Consider the following 26,778-nt stretch of genomic DNA (forward strand, 5'->3'; position numbering starts at 1 on the left):
CAGCAAAGAACTTGTGGACATTATCTGCTCATCCCAGAGCTTGGGTTCTGAGGACTCAACTTGGTTGTTCACTTTACCCACTGAGCCCTCCTGCCAGCCTGTTGGCCAATTAATGCCACAGTATCTGCCTCAAAGATTGTATCTTGAGAAAAAAGAGCAGGGAGAAATCTACAAATTTGTAACTTATTTTCCAGATGACTGAAACTCGGTGGAATGCTGTTTCCCTTCCTCTCAATCAAAGGGCTGGTGGTTTTCTCTGTTGTTGTTGTTGTTGTTGTTGTTTTTAGGGCTGATGGTTTGATGACCATTGTCTTAGCCCTTGTTCTAGGTTTCTAGTAAATTCAGAACTTGGGAGGGAAGAGAAGAAACTCCTGTTCTCTCTTGCTCTGAACTAAGCATCCTAGTGCTTTAGTGCTATGGACAGGACCCAGGGCCTTATGCCTGACAGACAATCGCTCTGCCACTGACCCACAACCAAGCCCTCTTTGTTTGAAACCCAGTCCTACTATGCAGCTCAGACTGGCCTCAAACTCGAGATCCTCCTGCCTTGACCGCTCCAGCGCTGGAACTAGAGGTATGTCTCACCTCATTCTGCTTCCCAGAGCTTTAAAGTATGTATTTGAAACAGAGGACACTGGGAGAGCATCAAGAACATGAGAATGAAGCTCACAGACTCAAAATGAGGGGTCAGCAACCAGCACCCCTCGTTGGTAGTTGGCCACAGTGCTTACAGACTGGCGTAGGGGAATCTAACAGACCACACCACCAATTAAGCAGTTATGACAATTAGAACAGAAAATAGTACATAATGATAATCTGCCATATTGCAGTTATTAAAGGACCAATTCCTCCAAATTTTAAATTAGTATAATTACTTAAATATAATTATTGCTATCTAATTCATCAGGGATGCAAATCACTAACCCTCAGAATAACCTATAATTAAAAACTTAGTTCCAAAACAGAAGATCATTCATCTACCTGGCAGTTCTAACACTAAATATTCTCCTAAACAATAGAGCTGGTCTCAAGTGAGTTTTAGAAAGAACCCATCTAGGACTGGGGCAGAACTGTGTTAGAGCATGCTTAGCATGCTTGAGACCCCAGGTTCTATCCAAACCATAAACATGCACACATACACATCTGTTTGTTTATTTATTTTATTTTTTAAATATTTACTTATTGTGTATAGGGTTCTGCCTGCATGTACACTTGCACACCAGAGGGTACATTAGATCCCATTACAGATGGTTATGAGCCACCATGTGGTTGCTGGGATTTGAACTCAGGACTCTGGAAGAACAGTCAGTGCTCTAACCACTGAGCAACTCCAGCCCGCGCACACATACTTTTAAAGAGTAGTGACTGATGGTTACTGTGTGATCTGATGACAGAAGGGATCCTATACTCCTTAGGTATAGGGAAGGGTCAAGTGACCATCAGAAGCCATGCTGTGTTGTGCCATAAATGTCATGGACACATAATTACCACAAAGATGTCATTTATTTTTCAGGTCCCCATGTGTGTCTGGCAAGTGCTCTACTGCTAGGTTACAATCCCAGCTACCTGAGCTTCTCTCAGCTGGCTGTACCTGAACAGGCTATGTTTCCCTTACCAGACATTAAGTAATTACTTTAGTGGATCCACTTTCAAAAGTCTTTAATACACTTGGGAGCACAGAGCCTCTAAAAAAGATGCCTTGTCAGTCACATGGAAACAAGAATGCTGAGAAAGTAGGAAAAGGTCAACCACAGGCCTGTGCTCAACAAACCCAGCAAAACGCAGATGAGGATTAGTCACAGGGCAGAAGAGCAGACAGACATCATGTCACCGTGGTTTTAACAAGAAACCACCATCTTAGCTCAACAACTCCTTCTGCTGCTGCTGAAACATTCCCTTCTACGGAATCAGCAGGTTTCCTGGGCCAAATGTCCCTAGTCATGGGGTACCCAGGAACCCAAGTGTTTCAAGTCCTGAGTGGAGGTGTGTGTAGTTGGTGTGAGCTGGCCATATGGAAGACCAAGCCTCAGACCCATGGGGAAATGGCAATGCCTTCCCTCCCAGTCCAAGTGCAAACGTTGACGGCTTGTCCAACTGTTGTCCAACAAATGTCCACTGCAGTGTTCTCCTTTGCTAAATGTTTACAGCCTAGAAACTTCCTGTCTAGCTAACCTGACTCCCTGTTCAGCTGTACATAACAGCCCTGCCTCCTTGCCCAGCTGTGTACTCTAGATATGCTGAGCCTCACAGAGCTAGGGAGCCTGGCCCACCCAACCCCAGCTTTCTGTGTGTTTGTGTACCTGTCTTTTCTTCATTCCTTTGTTTCCCTGGTTGTTCAAATCCCCGAGGCTGTTCTTTTTTCCAACTGGAGTACAGCCTCTCTAGAGACTGTCCAGTGTGAAGCCTATGAAGCATGGTCCAGCATGGTCCTCTGAGCAGAACAGCTGTCACCTTCATCATAGCAATTGTGACTCCTTGCAAGAGATACCAAGATTGGCTTGCCAACCAATGTTGTTGGTTCCCTCAGTGAGGGAAGGGTAGGGAAGGCCATTGGAACTTCACCTGAGATTCTGGCTGCTCCCTCTGCATATCCTAGACATCTATATGTAATAACTCTACTTCACATGGTCTTACAGTCTTGATAGGTCCTAAAGTAAGCAGAAGGCAGAAATTAACTGAAGAGAGGACTCTTTAGGTAGCCATGGGGAAGTTGTCCATGTGAATAAGACTTTCTGAGTGCTGTGGCCATTTTTGGTCATGCATGTTTGTTCTGTGAACTCATCGGTTCTCTAGGTTGAAGGTGGGTGGATTGGTGCTTTGGTTCATCACCTGTGCCCTGTAAGGAAGGGGTACATCTTTGCTAAGTCACCCCAGGGAAAGTAATAAGGTGTCTAAGAGATACCTGCTTGGTAAGTGAACTGAAAAGTGACCTGGTATGGCTAGGGAGATGAGTCAGTCAGTAACATGCTTGCCACTCAAGTATGAGGACGGAGTCAGGATCGGATCCCTGGCACCCATGTAAAAGGCAGCACAGCATCATGAGCACCAGGGACGAGACAGTTGGTTCCTGGAGTTCATGTGTGGGTTAGGCTAGCCGGCCAGGCTCAGTGAGAGACCCTGTCTGGAAAGACGAGGTGAAGCTGGAAAGGGTGGCAGTGGATGTCAAGTCCAGCACTTGGAAGCCTGAGGCAGATGGAGCTCTTTGATGCCAACCTCATTTAAACCACAAGTTCCAAGGTCAGCCAAGGCCACATAGTGAGAGACCCTGTCTCACAGCAACAACACAACACAAGAGAGGTAAAGAAAAAAAAAAAAGAGGGAAAGGCATCAAACATCAACCTCTGACCTCCACACTGTTGCATACACACACACACACACACACACACACACACACACACACACACACACACACACACTTGCATTCACACAGACACATCACACAAACACATACAACTTGGGAAAGAACAGCTATAATTTTGAGTGATAGAGATATAAAGCAAGATTTATAGAACAAAGTCAACCCCTATCAACACTGAGATTCAGAAAACTATGTTTGAGAGTTACATTAAGGGAGTTCTTATGATAAATAAATGTTATATTTTAACAGGGGGTGCTGGGGAATAGACTCAGAGGTAAGAGCACTGTTCTTACAAAGGACAAAGTTTACTAAACACACACATGCAAATAATGCAAATTTACTTAAAGAACAAGCCACAAACAGTCCATATGTCCTGGGAAAGGAGAGTGAACAGGTAGGCATGTGCACAAGAAAACTGGAAGGTGACACACACAACCCGGATGAAGACAGTTGCCAAAGATCACACACTTTTTTTCTTTGTGCTTATGTCTGGATATTTCTTTAATAACTTTTCAAAATTTCCTCAAGTGCTACAGTATAGAAAGTTGCCGAGTAAGACATACCACGTGCCTAACTCACAGAAAGACAAACAGCCTCCCAGAAGACCCTTGGGGCAAACTCCCTGGCCTCAACATTCTGAGGGTCTCCTGTGTCTGGCACCAGTATGAAGCCCTTCCCTTACTCAACAGGACAAGTAGAGGGGCACTGAAGGCACTGGAGGCACCATGGGCACTGGGGACACTGGTGGCACTGGGGCACATGCCCTCTGCTGCACAGACCAAGGCCCTTGCCTAGCACAGCTGGCATTGGTACAGGGGCTGCCCAGCAACAGCAGTCGCATATGGGGAGTCTATCTCTTTAAAGAGACAAAACAGAAAGCCACACAGAGGCACCCAGGAAGCTAAAGGAGATGGCAGTTAAACTGGGTAATTATAATAACGAGTAAAGGCAGCCAGGCTTGGGTATTTTTTACTTCTTTGATCTGCTGAATCTCTTCTTAAGAACCTCTGAAAACTTAAAGCTCTCTATGGGGAATTCTGAATGGCCCAGAGCAAAACCACAGAAATCAGACTGGAGAGTTTACAGCTGGAGATGAGCAGCCAGCATCATGCAACATCCGCCTCCTGTAACACCAATGCCACAAAAGCCCTCTTGCCTTTGTTCAATCCAATCTATGCCGGCAGTGAAGGCTCTGCTGGCCAGCCCACTTCATTACCAGCCTGTCAGCTTGCCACAGGATCTTGATGAGAATACTCTGAGGTTCCTGGAACTTGGTGGTCTATATCCAGAGTTTCCAAAATTTCAAGCCTTAAAAATAAGTAACTAGGGCTGAAGAGATGGCTCAGAGGTTAAGAGCACTGACTGCTCTTCCAGAGGTCCTGAGTTCAATTCCCAGCAACCACATGGTGGCTCACAACCATCTGTAATGAGACCTGATGCCCTCTTCTGGTTTTTTGATTCATTAGATATAAGTAGATTGAAAAGCCTGGATGAATTATTTTTAATTATGTGCACATGAGCACGTGTGCCCAGGGTGCCAGAAGAAGCTATGATGCCCACTAGAGCTGGAGTTACAGGGAGCTGTAACCTGCCAGATGTGGTGCTGGGAACCAAACATGGGTCCTCTGCAAAAGCAGTGTGTGTTTTCGATCATTGAGCTGTTTCTCCAGCACCCACACTGACCCCCTCCCCTGTTTTTGTTTTGTTTTTTGAAGCAGGGTCTCTCCATGTAGCCATGGTTGTCCTGAAACTCAGAGAGATCCACCTGCCTCTGTCTCCCATATGCTGGGATTAAAAGCATGTGTCACCACACCTGGCTTTTTTTTTTTTAGGAGTGATATACTCTGATCATACACACATACACTGTTTTGTTTGTTTTTCAAGACAGTCTTTCTGTGGTGTAGCCCTTGACTGTCCTAGAACTCACACTGTAAACTAGACCAGCCTTGAACTCACAGAGATGCACCTGCTTCTGCTTCCTAAGTGCTGGGATTAAAGTGTGCAATACCACACCCAGAACCTAGTGTATTTTAAAGAAGAGAACTGTTTGAGTGCAGGACAAGGATGAGTGGATATGGTCATTTTCTGAATGGGTGGAACTTTATGGATTGCTTCCTGCTCAGCAATGCATGCTCCAGAATGCACAGGCAGGCATGCCTAACATTCTCCAGCATGAACCTGGGCTAACCTTGGATGGCCCTTCCAGGTATATATCCCAGCATGCTTGAGCACTGCCTACTTTTGAATCCAAACTACTGAGGTCATTGTTTTCTTCAAGGGAGACAGTTTCCTTAGGATCTGCTCCTTTTCCTTCTGCCCTTCCTGCCCTGTTTTTCTGAGGAAATCAACTGACCTAGGGCTATGATAACATAAGAACTGAAATCACTGTCACCCCTCGAGCTGACTAACGCCCTTTCAGAACCACACTGCCATGAACCATGTGTTTCTCTGTCGACCTTTGAAGGTTTGCTACAAACCTTCTCAAGGCACATGTTTAAACTCCCATTCTTGCAACGCTATGCACACAAGTTTGTGTGTTTAAGGAAATGAAAGGCTGACGCAGGGCCAGAAAGGGAAAGACAACAGTATTTAGTCAGAACTTGGCCTTAAATCTACTCAGAGCATAAATTAAACCCAGTGAGCCTTTAACACAACCCATGAAAGACCAACAACACTCCTCCTGCTTCCTCTCCAGTGTGCCACGTGATGTGGGGACAGACATCTGAAGAACCAATCACCAAACAATGTCCTACCAATAGTTCCTCCCAGAAGAAGGAACTCCTTTCCTATCAAGCCCATTGTTAGGACACACTTCCGCCACCTGAAAACAGAAGAGAACTAACTGTGTTCTGGAAGAAGCGGCAACAACACAGCCTTCTGGCCCTGCACTCTGAGGAGCCAAGAACAGAGAGAAGGCTGTAAGGACCACAGCTGTCCTTCCCCTTGAATTGGGAGCGTGTTTCTAAAAGGAGACATGTCTAGCTAGAAATTAGACAAGATCAGTCCCAACAACACTCAGTGTCCCAGTGGTGCTGCCTGTCCTCAGGTAACACCCAGGACAAAGACACCAGGACACACAGGCAGACAGAACAAGAACCACAGGTGTCCACCTCCTTATCCCTGGAGCCTACAAAGGCAGTAGGGAGACCTGACATTGCTCATAGAAGAGGGAGGTGATCTCCAATCATCTAGGTGGGCACAAGTCTCATAAAAGGGGAAGAGAGACAAAGAGTCCACGTCTTTGTGGGATGCGAGGAAGATCCCACTGGCTACTGCAGGCTCTTAAGTGGGGGAGGGGCTAAGAACCAGTGTGCTGTGGCTTTTACCAGGTACTGGCCTCTTGGAGAAGAAACAACCACTACATACTGGGCTGCCATTTTATCCCCATTTGACTGACTTCTGTCTCCAAAGCCGTAAGATGGCAGGTCACTGTCATCCCTTGTGACAGCAGCATCGAGAAGCTAACATATAGAGTGTCTTCTTTTTCTTTCTACACGTCCTAAAGACCCGCAAGGTAAAGTAGTATTCTACCAGATCTGTCTCCCTAGCTGGTTCTTGAGGTTTTAAAAATCAAACACACACAAACTCAACTATCAATTTTTAATCCTCTTTAAGGGATTAAACACCTGATGTTTCCAAATTAACCCACCTTCCTATGGGTTACATCGGCTCCTTGAAAATAATACACTGGTACCCTCATCTTTATAATATAGACTAATTATATTTTTCCAAGCAAATGTCCATTTTAAAAATAAATTGTACTGAAATCTCAGGGCACAAGTGATCTGGGGTCACACACCTTTAATCTCAGTACTCAGGAGACAAAGGAGTCAGGTCTCTGTGAGTTCAAGACCACCCCTTGTCTATATAGCAACTTTCAGGCCAAGCAGAGGCTGCAGTGTTAGAGCCTGTCCAAAAAATAAAATAAAAAAGAAAGAAAAAGAAAAGAAGGAAAGGAAAGAAATAGTCAAAGGTATAAAGGTCTCCTCACTCTCCCAACAGGCCGACAGTGAGACTCCACTGCTTTACCCCTCAGCAGCTACATTAGGAACCCGACCCCAAACAGACCACACACTATAGAAAAGGAGAGCAAGTCACTAGGGCTCTGCTCCAAGTAAGACTCTCAACTACTATGAGCAGTCCTATGACTGTAGCTTCTATGTTGAATCGGATTTTAGGATTCAGTCAACAAACTTAGAGCCAATGTGCAGAGCCTTGCTAAGCATGTAGTTTGGATCAGATAACCAGAAAGGAAGTCCTGTCTACTGAGTGAGACTAAAAGGGGCAGAAGTCACTGCAGCAGGAACCCCTGGGCCTCTGTGAGACATCCCATTCACCGAGGAGCCTTCCTGATGCCCTGTGGTACACTCCTAAAGTGCTTCCTCTGCAGGGAGAGACTAGGATGGGAGGCCAGAGCCGGTACTGCGTACACAGAAACCTCCCCTAAGCCGAGGAATCAATCCTTGAGGAATCACACGTCCTCCATTCTTTGTGACTGCAATCTGAGCAGAGAGAGAACCTGTAAGATATCTGGGTAGTGGTTAGAAACCACAGAAAAAAGAAATCCGTGTAGCAGGAGGTGGCTGTTGCAGTACCAGAAGGGTCTCCAAAACTCCGCCCACTCAGTCTAATTGTCAGGTGGTCATCCTCACCAGAGTGACAGTCCACCAGGAGGCATCGGAACAGGATGCCATCAGTGTTTCCAGGGCACCTGGATGTGCTCCTGAGACCCACAGCCTGCGCTTTGAATGCCAGGTGACACAAACCTGATTTTGCAGAAGTCCCTCAAAGACAGTCTGCATTCTTCTGTAAGTTCTGAACCTGAGCTTCATGTTCACTCTTAGCCTGAAATACTTGAGCTCTCTGGCCTGTGAACCACCCTGACTGAAACCTGCATCTGCCCTGGACAGCACTCAGGCAGGGACACAGGCTGTGGCTGTAACTACCTGGCTATAAATTTGCCCAGTGCAGACCTGGACAGATGCATCTCTCCTAAGTCTGGCTGCCTAACCACCAACCTGGAGTGTCTGGGCTCCAGGAAATCAAAGACCAAGGCTGCATGACCCTGGTGCTATGAGCCAAGCTGTTGGCCAGACACCCTGAGAGGACATGGACTTGAGCAAATTACCACTACCCAGAAAGCTTAGGAGACAGAAACTACCGTTACCCAAGATCCCCAGAAACACCACAACCCTAAGAGTCACAACTCTTTCAATATAAATGATTCAGTAACCTGCAACACAGGCCATGCCAAAACACGGAACTATGCCCAACTATGAGGTAAAGACAAAATGTTTAAAATGTGGGTTAAAAAGTACACACAGCGTAAGAGAATGCATAAGATGTGTTCTAACGGGTGGGGGCAATGGGAGGAGCCAGGGACAGAGAGAAAATGAGGTCCTGAGGATGCTGGGAGGAAGAGGAGAGCTGGTGAGGGGAAACAGGAGGAGCACTGGGAAGAGGAGTGGAAAGGAAGAGGAGAAGAGGAAGAAGAGAGAGGAGGAGGAGGACTGTCACTTTGCTAACAATCCATCCCTCACAGAGCAGTGGATACAGCTCACAGGGTAACCCCTAGCCAGGAATGCTCCCCCTTAACCTGGAACAAGATGGAAACAGTGCCTGCAGGGCCCCACACCCCTGCTCTGCTACCAACACAGTGTTCCCACAGTCCTGAAAACATCCAGCTCACCACCACTCTCTGCTATGAGCTTTGTGAAGGTAGGGCCTGTATTGCTAAGTTCTCAAAACAAGCACTCTAATACAGAGAAGAGAGATCTGTTGTTTCTCTAAATTGACTATACAGACAAGTGCATAGAGAGAAAACAGCTTAGACCACACCAGGGAAAAAATAGGCTAGCGAACTGGCTCCGGGGTTAAGAACAGTGGGTCAGGCTGCTCCTCTAAGGCACCTGGGTTCAGCACCTGCACGGGAGCTCACAACCACCTGTAACTCCAATCACAGATCCCAGGCCATCTGTCTCCTTCCGGCCTCCACATACATGTACACAAAACACCGTGCATATATAATAGTAAAATATTAATTTTCTGGGTGGTGGTGGTGTACACCTTTAATCCCATCACTCAGGAGGCAGAGGCAGAGACAGAGAGATCTCTGTGAGTTCGAGGCCAACCTAGTCTACAGAGCTAGTTCCAGAACAGCCAGGGCTACACAGAGAAACCCTGTATCAAACAAACAAACAAAACAAAACAAATGAACAAAATCGAGAGAGGGGCTGGAGACAGCTCTGTCATAAGTGCTTGTCTTGAAGCATGAGAGCCTCAGTTTGACCCACAGACCCCACAGAAAAATGCTGCGAATAGCAGTATGCACTTGTGATCCCAGGGCTGGGAGGCACAGGCAGGCAAATCTTGGGAGCTCACTAGCCAGACAGCCTAGCCTAATTGGTGAGCTCCAGACTAATGAGGGGGCCGTCTATCTCAAAGGAGATGGATAAATGGTATCCTGAAGATGACACCAGAAAGGGGTGGGGGGAGAAAGAGAAAGACAGAAGGGAGAGAGAGAAGGGGAGAGAGAGAGTCTCATGATTTCAACCTGAATGCCTGGGACAGTCAATGAACTGTGACAAAAGGAAAGCTGTTGTGTGTGTGAGGGAACGGCAGAGTGCAGGGGCTGCCATGACTTTAGATGACAAGGGTGTCTGCTCGGTGCTGAAACCACCAGAATTTGCTAAAATTCAACATATGCTCCTACTTTCGGTCATTGGGGCTGTTGGAGATTATGTTTCAGGGTCTCAGCACTCAAAAGAAAACAACTTATGCTGAACAGATTCCTAAAGCACATGCAGTCTGCAGCTGCCACACACAGGACACCGGAGAAGTGAAATCTGAGCCCACTCCTACAGGAGGGTCACTGCCCAGCACAAAGGGGCACTGTTTAACTCAAGACCAGTCCGGAATAACTACCACATGGGTATTTTAAATTCTACTATGGTGGGCGGGCTGTGCCTCAGTTGCTAGAGTGCTCGCCTGGTGCATACAGAGCCCTCGCCCGACCCAGCACCGCATAAGGCAGGTGGAGTGGTGCTCACCTGTAACCCTAACCCTAAGGGCACAGAGGCTGAGGCTCAAGATCACCCTTGGCTACAGAGGGGGTTCAAGGCCACCTAGACTACAATTGAAAAGCAAAAGGTGCTTTCTATTCTGCATCACCTCCTGCTTACTGAGCATGCTCCTGGTGCCCTTCCCCCCCTCCCTCTCTCTCTCTCCCTCTCTGGTTGCCCAAACCTCTGCTCCTCAGCAGGCCTGCGCCTGAGATGCCACTGTCGGCTCTTCTCAGTCAGCTCCTGGCCTCACCTCCCATCACACACTCAGTCTCAGCTCCACTCCGATTCAGATATCTCTAAAGTTCCAAAGACTCCAGCAGTATGTCCACTACACAGAATACCTGCTTCTTAGCCACTTAGGCCTCCTCCCTCCATGCTTTGCCAAACCTAAGCTACAGATTTGGCCTCCTGGCCTCCCTCTACCTGCAGTGCACTTGCTACATTCACCAGCTTAACCCCCTGACCTCTCCAGAGCAGTCCCAGCACCAGCTCATCCATGACAGTTCCCCTCGCCAGTGCACTGCCACACCCACTCTGGCATGCTCCTTCATGGCCTGTCTTCATGCCCATGTCCTCTGAACTCCAAACCCCTCCGCACACCTAGGCTACATGGAGCAGAGCAGTGACTACTACTTGTGACGGAATGAGCAGTTAGGACCAGCTCTTGGAAACTAGGCCAGTGATGGCTCCAGGAAACGGTCTCAATGCACCCTTCACAGCAACTACCAAACAGCAGGGACCTTACAGACCACACCTAGGAAAAAAGGGTACATCCTAGTGCTCAGCAAGCAGGAAGGGTCCCAACACATGCAACAAGTCCCAGTCAACCATGGCAGGAAGGCTGATACAATAACCTAGTAAAAGCCCCACTCCCCCGCCCCATCTCCTGGGGCAAAAGAAGTAAAAACACCATCCCCAGCAGTTTGAAAGGATGTGGGATTCACTTCTTGAACATTTCTAAATGTTTCTCCACCTCCTCCAGTCCTTTATTATTGCAACTGAAACTAAGCAACAATAATTAGACAACCAAGCCGTGGCTGGGGATGAAGTGCAGACAGGTTGAGGCAAGAGCTTCCCTCTGGAAGCCCACTCTGAAGGACTTTCATCTTGGGGCCTGGGTGCGGCAGGAAGCCTGGTCAGGGCACAAGGCAGAGATCTATCAGCAAGAATCTTCAGCTCGAGTTCTCCAACCTCTGAGCTAGCTGGTCAGGGCTACCCTAGCTCTAAGTGTCCTCTAAACTGGTTCTGTACCCTTGAAACAAAAAGGCAACCATCCAGTTTATACTGCAGAGCGAGAAGACAAGCTCTAACAAAAGGGTCTCCCCTTTGCCACATGCAACACTCAGCAAGGAGAGCGCCTCCAACCACGACATTGCTCTCATTGCTGCTTAAGAGCTGTGACTTTGCTACTGTTGTGAAATGTAACGTGGGTATCTGTGTTTTCCGGTGAACAAAAAACAACTCTATGAAAGGGTTGGTCAAATCACAAAGGGGTTGTGACCCACAGGTTGAGAATCACTGCTCTAAAGGAAAGATCCTTAACTTTTTTACAGAATAACATAAAGTAGAAAATCTTTAATTTTAGGAGCAAAACCAATGACAGGTTCAAAGCAACTAAAATTGACCAAAATCTGACTCAAGCGCCCATCAAAACTGACACCTACTTTCCCCATGCTTAAAATATCAGAATGAGAAAACTGTAAATCAGAGGCACTAAAAGGATTCATCTCGGCTAAGGCACCTTTGTCCTGTAACCAGCTCATGATGCACAGGTACACAAAACAAACACTTCCAACCTGTCTAGGAATCAAGAGATCTACTGAGGTATCCTTTGATGACCCAGACATCAGTTCTTAGCGAAAAGCTCTTAACTGCTAACCCTCCCCCAGGCTGATCTGCACTTCTGCGCACATGCACCCGTCCCCAACATGCTAATGTCACCTAGGGTGTAATATGGCAGTCTTATGCCCCTAAGATGGCCCTCAGTCCACATAAGACAAGTCATTAAGTCTGTGACTAAATTTGAACAGCAGCAAAGTCCTCCAGCTCATAGAACAAAGAAGAGTGGGTCTCTACATGGTTAAGCACGCCCAGGAGAGCCAGCGCTCCTGCTGGGGACAGAGAAGGAAAGCAAGCCCATCCCCATGACTGCTAAGCTGCCTGTATGGACCCTAAGCCCAACAGCTTGCCCTAGGTGCCCAAAAATTTTAAAAAGCAGCTCTCTTCCAAATGCCATGCTCCCTGTCCTGTCCAGAACACTGTACACGTCGCTGTCTGCAGAGCAGAGGCAAGCCACGGAGGCTTCATCTCCACTCGCTCACCCCCCGTCTGACTTCCTAAGGTCCATTTCTTCCCTCGCATGGGAACAAAGAAAAGTCTGAAGCCAATGAGAAACAGCTCCAGCAGGAGCTTCTCCCAGTGATGGCGGCAGGAATACCACACTCATCCTGAGGGCCAGCATGGAAAAGGCTCATCCTGCCAGGGCTCTGATAGAAAATCATCACAACTGGGAAGTCACAAGGGAAGTATGGAGTGATCCCGAGTTAGCTAAGATCCTGGCAAAACCCATACAGTCTCTGAGAGTTCCTGGTTCTGGCAAGAGGCCAACCCCCTGAGAACCACTCTGGGCCCAGGAAATCAGGCTGCAAGGCTTGAGGTAAGAAGCTGAGAAGAAGAAACCAAATCCCCAAGTCAGTCCTTTCTTGTGGAGAATGTGCTATGGAGAAATGACTCTTGCTCTCAAAGCTGGGAACTGGGAAGTGGGACGTATACTGCTAAGTAAAGAAGTAAGCAAGGCCTGCACGGAGAGAGAGCCAGTCACCTTGAGTGTGCAAAGACTGGAGAACCGGTGCTGAGAAACATGAACACCATGCTTGAAGCATCGGCATTGTAGAAAGGCACTAATTCTGTCTCTTTTAAGGCTAATCTTTGAGACTGAAGGGAGGGCGCAGTAGGAGCCCTGGCTGCTTTTGTGGAGGACCTGGGTTTCATTTCCCAGCACCCACATGTTGGCTCACAATGCTGTTTTCCGGCCCCCAGGTACACTAGGCACTCGTGTGGCACACATAAACACACCCAGGTAAAACACGAACACGTAATCAGTCTTCTTAATACCTGTGCACACGGATTCCTGTGGCTCACTGCACAGCACAGTCAGCATTTCCTCCATCTGATACAAACGCTCCTTTCGGCCGTAGTGCAACACATGGATTATGTGGTGTCCTGAATGGTGATGATTTCTACTCTATAACCGTTCCCACCAAAACCAGAGACAACTCTCTTTTTAGTCCTTTCCCTAAAGTACCTACAAGAGCCCTGGGTTCATAAAACTAGGTTACAACTGGCCCGAGGCCCTGCTTCCACCAACAGACTACCACCTGCATCCTGCACACCTGTCCTTTTCACCCATGCGTCCTCTGTGGCAAGACTCCACAGTAACCACAACTCAGGGCAGCTCTGTGTCCGCAGACCACAGCGTTCTTCTCCCGGGGTGCTTTAGGCACCACACCTCACCGTGCACAGAAACCAGGTCAGATCCTGGCAGTGATCACTGCGACAGGAGACAGATGTGAAGTGGTCCTGAAGGCCTTGGGTGCTACGTCTGTTTTCATCTCACCATCCTGGCCCTGAGTATCCTCTGTGCACTTCCCTCATGAGACACTGAGCACGCAGCTGTGCTCAGTCCCCACATGCGATGCAAATCAGCTATTTTCCTGTATGTCCTACCTCACTGCTCTCAGACTACTGAGAAACTGACGCCTAGATTTCCTCAACTCTTCTTAAGTACTGATAATCTAATTAAAACTGCTTCTGCTCTGCTTGCGTAGGATCCAGGAGCTCAATGTGAAGATTATGCCTCAAACACTTCAGGAGCAAAGTGAGTGCAGGAACTCTGGACGGACTCTTCAGTGAGAGAACTTTCCAGTTCTTAAAAGCTTTCCTAAGCAGAAAGATCAATTACCCGTTGACAGTTTGGCTACAAAATCGAAAAGGAGCAGAAACAAGGCACTTGGAATGCCTTTGCTATGGGAGAGGGTAGATTCCAAGCGTTCTCCTTTTAAATTTTTATGTGGGGAGATAGGCATTGTGGTGCACACCTTTAATCTCAGGGCTGGAGAAGCAGAGACAGATGAATTTTTGTATTTCAGGGTAGCCTGGTCTAAGTAACAAGTTCTAGGCTAAGCAGAGCTATACAGTAAAACCTGTTTCAAAAAGGGGGGGGGGGTGGTCGCTGAAGAGCTGACTTGGCGGCTAAGAGCACTGGCTGTTCTTCCAGGGAACCCAGGTCTGATTCTTAGCACATGCGTGGTGGCTTATAACCCTCTGTAAGTCCAGTTCCAGGGGATCTGACCCCTCCTCTGACCAGGCACCCACAAACGTACACACAAGAAGACAAGACACTCATAAAATAAAAGCAAAACTAATTTAGCTGGACATAATCCTGAGAAAAGAAGTTAAGCTGGGTACAGCACACATCTGTAATCCAGCACTTAAGACACGGTGGCAGAAGATCAGGAGTTCAAGGGTGACATATCCTGAGTGACATATGAGTTTGTGGCAAGCATGGACCACCTGACACCTTGTCTCAATTTTTTATTTTTTTAAGTTGACAATTGAATCTAGGAATGAGCCCCGACCTGATGACCATGACTGTGCAGCAGGGTGAAGATGCACTCTGGGGAGGCCCTCCCATGGATCTGTGTTCACAACCCTATGCAGCATCACATGGAACCCTACCTGATTCCAGTCAGGCCCGGCATCCGTGTCCTAAACAAGACATATACACGATCTAGGTTTACACTTCTTTTTCTTCTTCCTGAACACAAACAGGTGAACATAAAAGCCAACAGTACTGTCTGGCAGAGCACCACAGTGTCATCATAAAGTCCTTTCCGGAACCAGAAAAGCCACGGCCTGCATAGGTGTAGTCATCAAGTGATCCCTGCCTGGTAAATGCTAAGGAGGCCTGCAGGGAAGGCAGGCCTCACTGTCTGCTTCCGAAAGTCCCTTTAGTTGACCAGCAAACCTCTAAGACATGTGCTCTGCCTTCAGCACACCATCAGTGAGCTGAGCGCCAAAGATCGTATTTTTACTACTGAACTATGGATAGCTCTGTAATCCAAATGTATTTCCCCACACAACAGTGATAAAGGTCCAAGGCCGACACAAAGGCAGACAGGAGATGCTCCCCCAACTCAAAATGGAAAGAGGAGATCAAGAGAAGGGGAGAAAAGAGAGAAGACAAGGAGAGGAAGGGAAGGGAGGGAAGAAGGAGGGAAGGAGAGAGGGAAAAAGAGAGGGAAGGAAGCTGGTCTCAGCCTCCACATGGTCGTTTTTTTATTCAATTCCTTTAGTTCCTCCCAAATAAAAGACATAAAAGTGTACAGCTCACTTGAAGGCTTGCACACACACACACACACACACACACGCACACATGCACGCTCGCCCACATCTGGGATGGTGAGATGTCTCAGTGGGTTAAGAAGCACTTGGTGATAGTCATCAACCTGAGTTTCATCCCAGAACCGGCAGAGTGGAAGCAGAGAACCAGCTCCTGTAAGCATGTCGTTTGACCTCCACAATAAATATTTTTAAAAGTCCAAGATGTGAACATCCCAATCCTCAAATCTTGCGGATTTGGCAAAAGGGAGGCTAAATTTGTGGGTGGCTACAATCCTTATCCTGGGTTATCCAAGTGGGTGTGACACACGAGTGTTCTTGTGAAAGGGCAGCAAGTGGACAAAACAGAGAGATGCTACCCACTGCCTTTAAAGGTTGATACCAAGGGAAGCAGGCGTTCTTCAGAGCTCAGAAAGGAAAAGAGGCCGACTTTTCCCTCCAAGCTCTGGAGGAAACACTGCCCTAACAAAATCTTGGTATCAGCCCAACGTGACCTACTTTGGACTGACCTCCAAGAACTATAGAGTAAATTTGGGTTTGAGCCCCTCTATTCCTGGCAGTCACAGGAACCAGTTTCCATTTTCCTAGGACAAGTCATGCCTGAGTCAAAAGCAGTCACTATTAAAACCAACCAGAACAGCAGCCTTTTGCCTCACCCAGCAGGGCAATAACCAGGGGAGGGTAAGAACAAAGCTTGGCAGAACCCTGGCACCCAGGGGGCAACAAAGGGTAGAGGGGGAGAAAAGAGCAGTGAAGGAAGCAGAAGAAAAAACCCCGAGGGTCTAAAGGAGCTGAACAATCCCTCAGGGCCTGCCTGCAGGTGACTGCTTTTCTATCACAAAGGAAGGCACACACCACTTTTAGCTGGAAGGCAGCACAGGCTGGCTTCTTCTGCTGAACAGGCAGGCACAGACCTCTAACACCGAGTTCACACTTCTGAAGCTCAGGGAGTTGTTAGCCACAACCCTCGTGGCTTCGCCCGGTCTGAGTTCTCTAAGGGCTAATGCTGCCTGTGAGGCAACACACCAGAGTTTGGCACCTTTATGCCCCATAAGCACGTTAAGTTCCTGATCATACTTCCCTGCCAAACCAGTACAGTTGGCCACTCACTGGACCTACCTGCCATTCCGTCTTCCATTCCTCTTGGAAACAATGCTAACAACCACGCAAAGCATTTCCAATAACCTTCTATAACTCCAGAGATTGCACACCCTCTGAGGGACCAGAGCCCTGGCTGAACGCCAACGAGTAGCAAGGTTAGCCAGAAGAGTCTAAATAGCTTCTACCCTGTTGGAGGATGTGGATTGGTGTCATTACCCGTCTACCTTCGGGCAACAGCTCAGACTTGATCTCCTTGCCCCAGTGTGGTCAGGCCCTGACTGACAGACGTGGGGACCAGGAGCTAATTCACTATGCGAGGGTAGCAGGAACCCGACTGACGACCCCGTCTCAGCGGCCCCGGTCACGCCACTTGCGTTCATCCCAGAACAAAGAGCTAGATGGGGCACATAACTTCTAACACCCTGAGAGCCGGAAACTACCAGGGAACAACACAGGCCGGGCGTGTTAGTCCCGGGGCCGCTCGCAGCGTCTGCCAACCCGGTGGCAAGCAGCAGGCGACTCCCCTCGAAGACTCCGACCCCAGTCACCTGGTCTTGATGCCCCTCGGCGCCCCGGGGGTGCTCAGCATCCTCCTGACCCTCAGTGCTCTGGTTACCCTCCTCCCCCGCCGTGGAGACCCTCTAACCCCGGTGACTCCCCTCCCGGGGCCCCCAAACTCTCAAACCTCAGCCCCAGCCACCCTCAGGGCCGAGTAACCCGGCTCCCGGAGCCCGAAAGCCCGGGTTTAACCCCTTCCCCCCCGCATCGGCGCCCTCAGCTTCGGGCGACCCCTGCCTGTGACCCTTCTCCAGGCCTTGGTGACCCGCACCCCCGGCGACCCTCAGGCCGGAGTGACACTCAGTTCCCGGCGACCCTCAGGCCCGGGTAACTCTCAGTTCACGGCGACCCTAAGGTCCAGGCGACCCTAAAGTCCAGGCGACCCTCAGGCCATCGAGAGGCTGGGAAGTCACCCCCGGGCCCTGGCACTGCCACCTTCCAGCGCTCCGCGCCCCGTCCCAGGAACACCAGCGCAGACGGAAGCGCACGAAGGGGCAGCGGACCCGCCTCACTCACCATAGCTGTCATCGTCCTCCATGGTGCCGGCGACCGGCTCCGGCCCCCGACCGCCACTGACCTCCCACAGCCCGCGTCCTGCCACACACCAGCTCGCCACAGGCCAGCTCCGAACCGCGGAGCCCCGCCCCCCGCACCGCGCCCGCACTGTCCAGCACGCGCCTGCGCACGCGCCGCCCGAGGCACCGCCCCCGGCACAAGGTCCCGCCCGCAGCAAAAGCGCGCGTGCGTGAACTCTCTCTAGGCCCCGGTCCGCTTGAGGGCCTCTTTGGTTTGCATTTACGCACGCGCGGCGCCTAGGCTTTGCCTGTTTATGACTCCGCCCTAAACCACGCCCTCGCTTTTTAGGTGCCGCCCCCTCACTCTCTGCGGGGCGGGGCGGGGCAGTTTCGGGTTTCAAGTTTCACAAGCGTGTGTAGGCCGTGGGCGTGGCTTATTAGTAAAGACCAGCGTCCAGCCACGCGGCTGGTTAAACAGACTCAAGGTCACGGGTGTCACCGAAGGGTAGGTAGCCCTGGCTGAGTCCATCTCGGACTCCAGCATGTCGAGGAGGAAATTACCTAAACTCATCTGAGTTCGTTGCTTATACTTCCTCCCGGCACCAAGTGTCACAGGACGACATAACTGCGCCCGCTGTACTACCACAGTAGCTTCAATTCACAGGCTCTGCTGCTTTCTTTGATCCTCCTTTGCAGTGGTGGCCAGGGGCTGCTTTTGTGGAGGTGAAAGCATTTATGCCGCAGGAGGTCTCTGTAGAATTAATCAGTGGAAGCACTAACTAATGATCTGAAAAGGCCCCTAGGGAACACCCTGTCCTGTGAACTCTAGACAAGTGACAGGGAGTGCGGCTCAGTGACAGAGCACTAGCCTAGCATGTGAGAAAGCCCTAGGTTGCATCCCAGAGACCAGGGAAAAGGAGAAAACTGATTCCCAAAGACTCAGGGGGTCTCATATATGGGCTGGGGCATCACCAGGCGGTAGGTCCCTGTCCAGGATGTCCCCCACTATACCATGCAAACCCTTCTTACCCCAGAAAAGCCTGAGGTGGTGCCTGAATGTTGCATGCCTGTTGTTAGCCCAGCTTCCGTGGAAGCTGAGTCAGGAGGACGATATAGTGAAATTCCACCTCAAAAAACAGAAAACCTAAAAATACAGCAAAAGAAGAACTGGGAAGTTTTGGGGGAGGGTCTTCCCGACTGAAACAAAGACTTGAAATCCTGGTGCTGCAGACAGCCCCCCCCCCCCCAACCAGCCTTCTCCTTCCACAGCTCCCTCTTTCTGCAAATCGTTGCCTGGAGAGGATCCTGGGGCCAGGCCAAGCACAGAGAGAAGGAGAGTCAGGTCTTTTCTTGTGGGTCCTTCTCTTTGCCTGGTGGGCTGCAGCAACCCCCCCTTCCTGAGGGGCAACAGCTTTAGTCTGTAATTTGCTCAAAATTTCTGTGCAACTTTGATGCATTTAAATCCCCCAGTGCGCCACCCTATTTATACCTGCCTGTGGCAGACTTGCTGCAGTGGGTATATGCACATTTTCTGAGAAGGATATATGGGGAAAACTGACAGAAATGAAAGGGGTGGTGGAGAAATCAGGACTTACGTTTTCTTTGAAGATGTTAGCATTTTTTTATATGTATGTGACTGTGTGTTAGTGTGAATACTTCTGTGTGCACACATATGTGTGTGAAGGTACCCAGGGAGTCCAGCTGGAGATACGGGTTGTTGTAAAACCATCAGAAATGGGTACACTTGCATACACAAAATAAATTTCAACAGAAGGAAAAGCTGGCGTTGGAGAGATGGCTCCGCAACTGAGAGTGCTTGCCATTCTTGCAGAGGACCCTCCTGAGTGCTCAGCACCCACATGGTAGCTCACAGCTGTCATAAGTCTGGTTCCAAGAGATCAGATACTTTTTTTCTGGACCCCAAAGGCATCAGGCAAATATGTGGTACACATACAAACAGACAGACAAACACACAATAAAAATAAAGTTTTCTCTTTCTCTCCATTTTATTTATTTATTTTTTGAGAACATTAAAATACCTTTAGTGAGGCTGGAGAGATGGTGAAGCCATTAAGAACACTTATTCTTTCAAAAAGACACCCACACGGTGGCTCACGACAGTCCATAAATCCAGTTCCAGAGGATCCAATGCCCTCTTCTGACTTAGGGCACCACATGCATGTGCTGTACGGCCATACATGCACACAGAACACCCACACAGAAAATAATAAAGTTAAATAAAATACATTTGGCCTTCTTGGCTCTCTCACCATGGAGTGCTCTTTGCTAGTTGGTCAACGACAACATTTAATTTGTGTGTCTGTGGGATGCACGGCACTTTTCACACTTTGCCATATGATTATACAAAATGCTGTAGTCTGCAGGTCTCACTCTGCCAGTCTGCATGCTACCTCCCATGCCTGCCTCACTCTTTCCCCAGGTTTAAGTCCTGCTCCTGGTCCTTGATCCCTGATCATCCCACATACACAGTCATCTGCAGCCTCCACCTCTGCTGTTCTCTGCCTTGGTGGCATGTGAGTCACACCTTTGGCTCTTGTGCATCTTATTCTCCCAGTAAGAGCAGTGTGAACTGCCTCCGAGGAGTTTATTTGCTTATCCTAGGAACATTAGACAAAACAGGAGGAGGAGGAGAAGGAGAGGTGGAAGAAGTGGGGGGAGAAGAAGAAGAAGAAGAAGGGTGAAGGAGGAGGAGGAGGAAGAGAAGAAGAAGCTAAAAACATTATGTTAAGGCATTTGTGCATCTTACTGGGGATAGGCATAGGTTTGGAGGGTGGCACATACCTTTAAGCTCAGCACACGAGGCAGAGGCAGAAAGATCTCTGTGAGCTTGAGGCCAGCCTTGTCTACATAGTGAGTTCTAGGACAGCCAGGGCTACAAAGACCCTGTCTCATAAAACAAAGTTTACCCACCTCTCTTTACGGTTGTTTCCCTAGATATCCTTAGCCTCTGGGAAATGTCGCTCTTTAAAAAACATTCTTTTGAGACTAGGTTATTATTACACCCTTTTCCACTTCTCTTTCCTCCCTCCAAACCTGCTCATGTGTCCCCCCATTGCTCTCATTGAACTCCATAACCTTTTTGTTAAGTGTGTGCATGTGTTCCTGGATATGTGAACACGCCCTGCTCTGTCTGTGTGATGTCACTTGTATTTGTGCTTTCATAGCCGACCTCTTTTTGCTGGATAACCAGCTGGTGTGCTCTTCCCCAGGAAGAAGATGCCTTCCATGCTCAGCATTCCTTACTGACCTGTAATTCTTTGGCTAGGGTTGAGGCCATCTGAACCCTCCTCCCGCGTTAGCATGTCCGTCGGCGTTGTCCTTGATTGGGTTGTGTCTAGACAGCCATGGTGGTGAGGCCTCACGGATTCAATTATGACTCTCGTAAGAGACACAGTCTTACAACAACCTCCCCAATCTTTTGGCTCTTATAATCTTTGCACCAGCTTCCACCCTCAGCCTTACATGCAGGAGTTGTGGTGTAGATGCTGCAGGTGGGACTTGGGTACACAATTCTGCACCTTGATTAGTTGTGGTTTTTCTGTAATAATCTCCACCTGTTGCAAAAACCCATTTCCTTGCTTAGGAGTGAAAGATGTGCTGACCTGTGGAGTAAGGACACCTGTTTAGACTGTGGTTAGGGATGGCACTGGTTTAGTAAAGTGACAGTTACAGGTTCTCCTCTTGGGTCATTGGCTTTCAGTATCAGGCAGGATTCACCTCCTGTCTCAAGTCTAACTAGAGAGCTTTTGGTCACTGCCAACATATGTGTGCAAGCGACTACTGCACCCCTAGTTTACCCCCAATGCTGCTCACGGCTGTGGCTCACAGGTGTCATAGATGCCCAGAACGACTGCTTCCTCCCCTCCTTAGGAAGCTTGCATGGCGCCTTCTGATACCAAGAAAGCTAGTCCCCAGGGTGGTTTGGTTCTAGCTCTTGGACCTCTGGGCCCTGTGTCTGAAGGGCGTGGTTTCTTCAGCAGTGGGGACTTACTATGTCAGAGGAGGGCTTGGGAGTCTTTTGGACAAACTTGACAACCAAAGACAGGTTCTCACACCTGATGTCTGTGGCTCGTGGGGAGAATTGTCAGCCCGGATGAGAAGTTTTCACTGTTTATTTGCACACTGACCGACATGTATTGTTAGGAGTTAATAGTAGTTGTCCCTATGAGTCCTCACAGTTAGGCAACCCACCTCCCTCCTTCTGTATTTATTTCCCTCTCCCCCAACTAGAGCTCCCGTTTTTCCTAGTTCTCCTGCCACGTGTACCCCACTAGTCCCCTATTTCTCCCTTCCCACCCCACAATCACCCCTTTTACTTCCCTGTAATGAGATCTGATGCCCTCTTCTGGTGTGTTAAGACAGCAACCAGTGGACTCATATAATGAATAAATAAGATGGCTGACATGTAATAAAGTGTTCAGAAAAAAGAAAAAGGAACACTTGCTGCTCATGCAGAGGAACCAGACTCAGGTCCAGCACCTGCATCAGGTAGTCCACAGCTGCCTGTTACTCTAGATACAGGGGATCTGACGCCCTCTTTTGACAGCCATATGCACAGGGAGTACAGACATACACTAAGAAACATACATATACACATTAAATTAACAAACGTCATCTTTTAAAGAGTAAGAACGCTAAGTGGCTTTACCGTGTTTATGTGGAAAAAAAAAAAAGATTGAGGCCGATTTTTGTTTCCTGACACACAATGACACTCTTGGAAGTGGAAGCAATAAAAATAGTACAGCATGGGGTGGGGGCAAGGCACTGGAGGACTGGAGAGATGGCTCAGTGGTTTAGAGCACTGACTTTTTCCAGAGGTCCTGAGTTCAAATCCCAGCAACCACATGGTGGCTCACAAACCATCTACCTGTAATGGGATCCGATGCCCTCTTCTGGTCCTCTGAAGACATCACAGCAGTGCACTCACACATATAAAGACAAATAAATTTTAAAACAACAGAACACCGTTTGGATATTCATCATTAAAATGCACAGAAAAGTCACATCCGGTGGTCTCATATATCCAGTCATTCCACATAGGTGCCTTCTAGGCTTAAGATAGGGACACAGCTGGACATGAGCAGAGCTCTGCCCCGTGAGTTCCCTAACAGAGCTTCCTAAGAGGCCACAGCTTGAGTTGCATCTTTTGAGTTGGCTCCCTCCAAACCCATTGCCTGAGAATAAAACCTTATTTGGAAACAATGTTCCTGTAGATGTGATCAGGAAGAGGTCATTAGAATGGACCCTAGTCCTGAGGGACTGCACTACACTGAGAGCCAAGAGGAGCACGTGAGGAGGCACAGCTGGAGGGATGCCAGCTGCCACCTGGAACAACTGGAAGAGGCAGAAAGGATCCTCCCGGGCTGCTTTGGAGGGAGCGCATCCCTGCAGGCCCACACCTGCCCTCCAGAACCTGAGGATAGATTCCTATTGTTTTAAGAAACCCAGTTTTGGACATGCCTCCTGTATGTTTCTGTTATTTTCTCATTTGTTGGGAGCTGGAAACATGGCTGAGTGGTTAAGAGCTCTTGCTGCTTTTCCATCCAGAGGAACCAAGCCCAGCATCCACATTGGGCCGTTCTTAACTGCCTGGTCTAGTTCCAATGGCTCTTGACACGGGGTCCTGTACACACATAGTACATGAATTCATGCTAGCATACTCACACGTGTGCATGAGTGAATACATACATCTTTTTAATTATGTGCACGAGTGTGGAGGTATATGCACGTAAGTGCAGGTGCCAGTGGCGGCCAGCCAAGGAAGCCAGATGGCTGTGTTCACAGTGTGACCAACCAGTGTGTACTGGGCAGCAGCCCAAGGTAGACTGCCAGAGGTTTGGAGAGAATTGGCAAGGCCTGAAAAATAGACCGAGACACCTGCTTCAAACTCAAATGGACAAGTGCTGTGCCTAGCCCTATTAGGATCCTCCATGATCCCCGAGACTCACAAGAGGAAGCAAATGAGCTGGGGTAAAGCAAACTCCTCCGGAGGCCAGCCTTTGGCCTCCCCCACCCAGGGGGAATGTGTGGTCTGGCCTGATTCAGGAGTAAAGACCCCAGAGCTCAGTCAGGAGCCACTGTGGCCTGCACTTACCCACTGTGGGCCTTGGAGAGCCTGGAGGCTCTGAAGATGTTGCTTAAGAACAAGAAGGCTGCATAGGCTCAGATGGGGTATTGTCTTGCTTTCAAAAATCCCCAGATTTTATTTTGCTAAAGCATGCAGTTTCTTGTATGTGTGTGAATGGCACTTAAAATGTGTTTGTAATGAAACTTGATTGTATCCAGCTGCCACCAACTGTTCCTGTGCCACCCAGAAGGCAGCTGGCCTTGTGCCACATCAGGGCGTTCTCTTCAAATAGAGGAATTACCGCTCTAGTTCCAGCTCCACTTCACCAAAATATTTTTAAGTATGAAAAAGACAAAGGGATGGGTGGGGCCCTCTGAAGGCACAGGAAAGCCAAATGGGTGAAGGAGGCATTTGAGACCCAGCTTTCTGTGTGTGTGTGTGTGTGTGTGCCTGCCCGCATGTGCACACACACTCTGGGGGAGGTGATGCATAAAGCAGGGTCCCAGTCACGCCTCTCACATTAACTCTTCCAGTTCATTCACTCAACAATTATTACCAGCTAGGCCCTGGCTACAGGCAATGACCTTGGTCCCTGACAGTGGGAACGATTTAACTGTAACCACACGACAGAAAATGTCAGAATACATCCAGGTGTGTGGGGGGAAGAATGCACTTAGAGGGGTTGCTTCTGATACAAGAGTGAAAGGAGCACATGAAGGGGTGAGGGGGCTGAGTCCCCCCATCCATATGATAGGAGAGAACTAACTCCCCAGCATTGTCTCCCAACCTTTATGTGTGCAGCTCACAAAACACACACCATTTAAACATAAAAACTAAATCTTGTACTGTATATTTTAACAATGTCCACTCTTGGCATGGAGTGATTAAGGGTTAGACTCATTTGACAATACAGTATCTTCTTTAAAAAGATTTATTTATTTATTTTATGCATGTCAGTACACTGTAACTGTCTTCAGATACACCTGAAGAGGGCATCAGATCTCATTACAGATGGTTGTGAGCCACCATGTAGCTGCTGGGAATTGAACTCAGGACCTCTGGATGAGCAGTCAGTGCTCTTAACCACTGAGCCATCTCTCCAGCCTGACAAAACAGTCTTAAGAGGCTGGAGAGATAGCTTAGCAGCTAAGGGCACTGGCTTCTCTTGCAGAGGACCTGGGTTCAATCCCCAGCACCCTATGGAGGCTCACAACTGCTCGGAACTCCATTTCCGGGGGAATCTGACACTCACTTCCAGCCTCTGAATTCCAAACCAGCCAGGGTAGCCCTATCTCAAATAAATAAACAAGAGCAAAGATACACAGAGAAGAATTTATCATTGCTGAGGGTAAAAGTCCCATATATTTCACAGCAAGTATTTGCTATGCAGCTAGACACCATCAGGAGATACCCAGCTGCAGAAGCCACGCTGAGCCCACAGCCGGCTGCACTCCTCATACACATGGTGCTTCTACTGGCTGCAGACTCCTCCCAAGGAAGGGGAAAAGCACAGAAAACTAGCACACAAGACCTAGGGGGGCAATGGCACCCCACAGCCACAGTGCTGTGGCTCCACCTGTCTTTTAGAAGCGATGGAATTGACCACACTGAGTCCTGTGAGACTCCGTAACACCAGGGTCTGGACTCCTTCCCGTCCTTCCGATAGCAAGTCAGTCCAGCTGGGCACTGATGGCGCATGCCTATAACCCAGCACTAGGGAGGCAGAAGCATGTAAAGGAGCTCTGAGTTCCGGGCCAGCCTGAGCTACAAGGGCAAGTTCCTGAGCTACACAGAGAAAACAAACAAAAACCTCAGTCAAATCTGACCTCGACCAAGACAAAGCTGGAACAAGGTGAAGTAGCTGTTCTTGATGAGGCATTGAGCCAAACAACTGCCTTCAGTTGATCAGCTGGGAAGGAGCTGGTCTCTGAGCTAAGGCACCTGGTAGAGGGGGACCTCCCAGGTAAGATCTCCAAGGTCGCTAGGGCCTCAGGGATTTCTTGCTTGGCTAAGAGCAAGGGTACATCATCTGACTGTGCTCTCACAGGCTCTTGGCAGTCCCACCCTTCGGGCCAGGGTTTCCTGTTTAAGGAGACAGAAATTGGAGAACTGGACAGGAGACCAGTCAGGGGAATGACAGGCTGTCTGGTGGAGGGAAGACATTTCCAGGCAGTACACAGTTACATCAGGTGTTCATGACAGATGTGTCCAGATGTGATCACATAGGGGAGAAGCTCCTGGCTGAAGTCAGGGACTGTGGCCAACTACAGGAGCAAACATCAACTGGGCAGCCCAGATGCCTACAAGCAGGATGTTCCCAGGGAGCCACTTGACCTGTGTGAAGAAGCGTGCCTGAAACCCACTCACTCTCCAGGTGGTGGATGAGAGAAACCATGGGCAGGAACAATGACAGGCGGTCCTGAGAAGCCTGAGGCAAACACACATCACCTATGGCAGCTGACTGGGCCATGAAAGGAGAGCTGAGGATGACGGAAAGGAAAAGCAGACAACAGAAACTGAAGCAAGGAACCTGGGTGTGGAGGGACTGTGTGACACGCAGGGACAGGGAGCTTCTGAGCATAGTGGAGAGCCAGACCCAGGAGGCAGGGAGGACAAGGGAGCAAGGTCCATCCCAAATGGAAGACAAAGCGGGGGTCCAAATCACCACCGAGAGGTATCTGTTGCCACAGCAGA

General features: G+C 48.9%; 1 protein-coding gene across 1 annotated transcript in view; it reads right to left on the minus strand.

The window, feature by feature from the left end:
• CYTH1 (cytohesin 1) overlaps positions 1-18,111 on the minus strand; it is an 80,995-nt gene extending 62,884 nt beyond the window's left edge. The window contains exon 1 of the mRNA XM_080924167.1: positions 17,998-18,111. Within this exon, the coding sequence (XP_080780293.1) occupies positions 17,998-18,019 (22 nt within the window). The 5' untranslated portion in view covers positions 18,020-18,111. The remainder of the gene's footprint in view (positions 1-17,997) is intronic.
• Between the last annotated feature and the right edge of the window lie 8,667 nt (positions 18,112-26,778).

Source organism: Micromys minutus (genome assembly GCF_963924665.1).
Source record: "Micromys minutus genome assembly, chromosome: 10".
Taxonomy (NCBI): Eukaryota; Metazoa; Chordata; class Mammalia; order Rodentia; family Muridae; genus Micromys; species Micromys minutus.